The sequence below is a fragment of the Cibotium barometz genome, chromosome 32 (assembly GCF_041138505.1).
Source record: "Cibotium barometz isolate CiBa-2024 chromosome 32, ASM4113850v1, whole genome shotgun sequence".
Lineage (NCBI taxonomy): Eukaryota > Viridiplantae > Streptophyta > Polypodiopsida > Cyatheales > Cibotiaceae > Cibotium > Cibotium barometz.
The window spans coordinates 50,530,604-50,533,666 of NC_141077.1; the positions used below are offsets into that span (position 1 = coordinate 50,530,604).

Genomic DNA, 3,063 nt, shown 5'->3' on the forward strand with positions numbered 1-3,063 from the left:
TGTGTGCATGTGAGAGAGAGAGAGAAAGACAGAGAGAGTTTCAACATTTGAGAGTGTGTGTACGTGACAGAGAGAGGGAGAGGGTCATGTGCATGTGTGTGTGTGAGAGAGAGAGAGAGAGATGGTTGTAGAGAGGGAATAGTTCTTTTCTCGGCGGCAGCAATGTGCAGGTGCAATACTAGTACATATATATTTTGAAGGTTAGGGTAGGCCTTCAAATCTCAGCCCTGGTTGGGGTGTTCACTCGTCCACGCGTCAGGAACCGCCATAGGCGGCGGGCCACGATTCAGGAAGCGTTGTTCGTGAACCACGTGAGAAAACGCTCGTGCTTGCTATTTTAGGTCCGTAAGCCAGGTTTGCAGGCATTGATGGCCTTAGTAAATGAAAGAATGAAATGGTAAATGTGAAGCACCTTGCCGTGGGTGGCATTTTAAAAGCGGACCGTGGAAACGGCTCCCTTCATTCTTCGTGAGTGCTAGGCTTGTTAGCTGCCAGGTTCTCATCCTTTGGAGTCTGAATTCCTCTTTACAGTCTCCTGAGGGTGTCTCCTTAGTCAGGACAGAGCGGGCCTTAGCTACAAGTCTTCTCTATACCTTCATCCATGGCTTATCCCTGGCGGCCAGCCTCACTTCATATCCTCTTACTGAGCTCACTACTGCATGCTTCCATTGCCGTGGCAATGGAAGCTTCCCCATCCAGCTCATTAGCGTCAGAGGCAGTATGGCGGCATGTCTCATTACCTCTTGTTGCCTGTTTTCCATCGATGTCTTCCTCACAAATGGCTTCCTCCCTCGTGATGGTTCTCATGGCCGTCGTTCTTATTGTGGTTTGCACGATAATGATGTACTGGGCTACTCCGGGCGGTCATGCGTGGGGACTCTTGCAGAGAGGAAGCAGAATTCCTGGCCCCCGCGGCTGGCCAGTCATCGGAAGTTTGCTAGACATGAGCGGGCTTGCCCACCTCCGGCTTGCTCAGCTTGCGTGTAGATGTTCTGCACTCACCCTCATGGCCTTCAGCCTGGGCAGTACCCGCGTCATCCTCACATGTGTCCCTGAAATCGCCCGAGAGATTCTCAACAGCTCGTCTTTTGCTGATCGTCCGATCAAGCAATCTGCCCGGCAACTTCTCTTCGATCGGGCCATTGGATTTGCTCCCTATGGTGCGTATTGGCGCAATCTAAGAAGGATTGCTGCCAATCATCTGTCTCCTAAGAGGATTGCTGCCCATGAGCCGCGCAGGCAGCTTGAGACAACACTAATGCTGGAGGCCATGTGTGCGGCTATGGCTCAAAACGGGGGTGTCCGGGTTCGCACGTTTCTCCAGCGGGCTTCTGTAAACAATATCATGAGCTCTGTGTTTGGCAAAACGTACAATTTCGGGGCGGGGTGTGAAGAAGCGGAGAGGCTACAAGGCATGATCAGAGAGGGTTTCGAGCTTCTGGGTGCCTTCAATTGGGGTGACCATCTGCAATGGTTCAGCAACTTCTTCGATACCAGGCGCATTGCACAGCGCTGTGAGTCGCTGGTGGGTGAGGTAACAGTGTTTGTGCAGAAGATAATTGATGAGCACAGGCAAACACCTGCGCGGCAACGCAATGAAGGTTCTGGCGATTTTGTGGACGTGTTACTCTCTCTGGACAAGTCGGAGAAGCTAGCGGATGCAGACATGATTGCAGTTCTTTGGGTAAGCGTGCATTGTAGCAATCCATGAATTGAGGTGCCATATTCAATTAACAAGCAATATTTGTCCTCTTAGCTAAGATCTAAATTTGACCGGATCAATGTACGTGCAGGAGATGATCTTCCGAGGAACCGACACTACTGCCATCCTGATGGAGTGGATCCTTGCCGAGCTTGTGCTGCACCCGGCAGTCCAACGCCGCGTGCAAGAGGAGTTAGACAATGCGGTTGGCCCAAATGGGACCGTAACTGAGTCGCATCTAGGCAACCTGCCATACGTGCAAGCAGTGATCAAGGAGACCTTGAGAATGCACCCTCCGGGGCCATTGCTGTCGTGGGCACGTCTTGCAATCTCTGACGTACACGTGGCCGGGCACCATGTCCCGGCAGGGACGACGGCAATGGTGAACATGTGGGCAATTACTCACGACCCTTCGATCTGGTCCGAGCCGAACAAGTTCAAGCCGGAGAGGTTTCTTGCTTGCTACGGAGGCACAGACGTGGATATAAGGGGAAGTGACCTGCGGCTGGCCCCTTTTGGTGCCGGGCGGAGAGTATGCCCGGGCCGAGCCCTTGGTTACGCCACCGTCCAGCTCTGGACAGCCCGCCTGCTCCACCGGTTCAACTGGTCAGCCCACCCTTTACACCCGGTGGACCTCTCTGAAGTCCTCAAACTATCCTGTGAAATGAAGAGCCCCCTCTTTGCTTGCGCCACCCCAAGGTCCACCTCAACTCACGAACCTTAAAATAGTGAAGGTGATCTCAACACGGAATCCTCACAAATACCCTCAGCTGATGCACTTACTAGCCCCGTTGAATTTTGCACAGTACTTAATTACCATGGCCTCCCACCTCTTTTTTGCTTTACGGATTCCATTGTCATTAAGGTCTGCATTTTGTAATCCTGAGAGAGTACTGCTGTGTTGTACATCGCTTTATCGGCTGAGAGCTGTACAGTGTTGTGAGGAGGTAATTGAAAGTCGACTCTTAATGTTGCTTCTCTATCTTCCAATCATCCAACGACCAACGTGCATTCCCAGACCTATTATAATTTTCGAAATTAATGGTTGTTGGTGCGAGCAGATGAATAGTGTCAATCACCAATGACCATACGTCTCTTAAAGGGTAAGCAGTTTGTAAATTATGAGTTTGGCAAGGAACAATTTTCAAGCTTTCACAATCCTTGAGGTTGAAAGTGGTTAGAAATGGTCATCAGCATTTGAGTTTGTGGGTCATCGATAGTCATAGATTTTGGAAATTGTGATATTATCGACTTAATTATGGCTCCCGTAGCGTATTCTCATATGCTTAAAAAAGCGTGACAAATGTATGCGATGACTGAGCAAGGAGAGGGGTGCGATGACTGAGCATCATTATTCATTT

General features: G+C 50.5%; 1 protein-coding gene across 1 annotated transcript; it reads left to right on the forward strand.

The window, feature by feature from the left end:
- The first annotated feature begins 457 nt into the window (after window positions 1-457).
- On the forward strand, window positions 458-2,677 carry LOC147620309 (cytochrome P450 78A4-like). The gene is made up of 2 exons (XM_086772739.1): window positions 458-1,684; window positions 1,794-2,677. The coding sequence occupies exons 1-2, from the start codon at window positions 602-604 to the stop codon at window positions 2,424-2,426; spliced, it is 1,716 nt and encodes a 571-aa protein (XP_086628865.1). The 5' UTR covers window positions 458-601; the 3' UTR covers window positions 2,427-2,677.
- Window positions 2,678-3,063: the final 386 nt, after the last annotated feature.